The sequence below is a fragment of the Corvus brachyrhynchos genome, unplaced genomic scaffold (genome assembly GCF_000691975.1).
Source record: "Corvus brachyrhynchos isolate BGI_N302 unplaced genomic scaffold, ASM69197v1 scaffold101, whole genome shotgun sequence".
In the NCBI taxonomy this organism is placed as follows: domain Eukaryota; kingdom Metazoa; phylum Chordata; class Aves; order Passeriformes; family Corvidae; genus Corvus; species Corvus brachyrhynchos.
In genome coordinates, this window is record NW_008237239.1 from 4,733,689 (window position 1) to 4,735,449 (window position 1,761).

The 1,761-nt window shown below is 67.9% G+C and overlaps 1 protein-coding gene across 2 annotated transcripts in view; it reads left to right on the plus strand.

Annotated features, from left to right (window-relative positions):
- NR5A2 (nuclear receptor subfamily 5 group A member 2) overlaps positions 1-1,761 on the plus strand; it is an 88,404-nt gene that overhangs the window by 9,935 nt on the left and 76,708 nt on the right. Inside the window, exon 2 of one of the 2 annotated variants that reach the window (XM_008630216.2) lies at positions 34-171. The exons of the other annotated variant lie outside the window; for it this stretch is intronic. Within the exon in view, the coding sequence (XP_008628438.1) occupies positions 34-171 (138 nt within the window). The remainder of the gene's footprint in view (positions 1-33; positions 172-1,761) is intronic. 2 annotated transcript variants of the gene reach the window in all.

Sequence of the window (1,761 nt, forward strand, 5' to 3'; positions counted from 1 at the left end):
TTGCTCCAGCTAAATCTGTGCTGCCGTGTCCAGGTGCTGGTGTCGCGGACGGACACGGAGCCCCCAGCCCGGCCCGCAGCCGCCTTGTCATGCTACCCAAAGTGGAAACGGAGGCCCTGGGACTCGCCCGGTCGAATGGGGAACAGGGGCAGATGCCGGAAAACATGCAAGGTGAGGAGGGAGGCGCACGGCGCTCCCCCTCCGCGCACGTTCGGGTTTCCCTGGGCAAAGCGCCCTTTCGTCCTGCCAAAAAAGTTTGCGGCAGTTGTTCGTGAGCTGCCCCGTCACCGCCCGCTCCGCGCCCCGCCGAGCCCCCGCCTGCGGGCCAGCTTTCAGGGTGACTCGAGCGGGCACCGGGGGGCCGAGGCGCCAGGGCCGACGACAAGGCCCTGCTCAGAAGGTGCAAACGGGGCCGAGGAGCCGTCAAGCATCTAGCCGGCGGGAGCCTTCCCTGAGGTGCAGACGTCCCGTCGGACACTGCCCGGCCCCGCTGCAGATCCAGGGGATCTCGGTCTAATTTCCGTTCCGCGCAAAACTGCCTCGAAGTTTATGGCACGGGGAGTTACGCGTGAAAGTTCTGGCGAGCACCCCGTGTGTCACACACCGTCCCGGAACGGGACCCGAGGGCTCTGTCCCGCGGGTGCGGCGCCCACAGGTACCGTGCAGGTGGCACCGGCGGTGTCGCGAAACTTCGCAGGAGAGAGCTCCGGAGTCCGTGGCGGATTTGCGCCCTTGCGGGGTACCCAGGAAGGCAGAGGGATGCCCGAGCTGGGATGGCGCTGGAAATGTCTATGTGGGGTGGCGGAACCGGACTATCCCCGGTGCCCTGCTCGGGGCCGGAGTGGTGCGCCGAGGGAGCCGGCGCAGACCCCGCCGAGGGTTGGCTCCCTGCTTTGGAGCCGGCAGCCCGGTATGCGGGCACTGCCCGCCCCGTCCTGCACGACTCTCCCGGGGCAGAAACTCCCGTCCCGGCTGCTCTTGAGAAATGATCCCCTCTCCTCTCGGGAGCCTGCTGGGAAGTAGGGGCAGAGTGGGCTGGGGGCCTCGGAGGTAGTGGGGGCGACCCGACCGCCCCTTTCCTCTCCCGCGGAGGAGGCTCCCGTGCTACCGCACGGCGCTTGGAAAAGCCCTGATTTCCCACTTGGTTTTTCCTACGGGGAGGGGAACTTCGTCGCAGCGTCGGAGCCTGGAGCCGCGACCGCGGGAGCAGAGGGGAGGGCCGGACCCTCCTCCTCCTCCGCCTGCGGCCGCCCCGTGTCCGCCCCACGCCGCTGACAGGCGGAGATCCCCAGGCGTGCCGAGGTGGCTCAGGAAACGTTTGCCGGCAGTGTGACGGCGGGAACAGTGCCCCCGAGCTCCCTCGAACGCCGGGGCGCAGCCCCTTGCCTTGGCAAGCCGGACAGCCGGGCCGGGGGCTTCGGGCGGAGTCTGACCGCCCCGGTGCCCCCGAACTGTGGCAGCCGCGGAGTTAAAGACAAAGAGGCGACATCCTAAGCAGTCCAAGGGCGATGCCCAGAGCCTCTTGCTGTGTTCAAGAGTCCTCCGCTGCCACGGTGCTCGCCGAGCAGGTCGGAGGTTTAGCCGCAGGGAAGGGGAAGGAAACCGGCCCTGGATTGAGCAGCTGAGTTTCCTCTTAGGAATAATCGGAGCGGCTGACTGGGCTCCTTGCGAGGGGACCCCGGCTCGAGTAACCGCGCTCCGCGCTTTCATTCCGCGTATTTTAGCCCCCCGTTCCCTCTTGACGGCCGGCTCCTCCCTGCC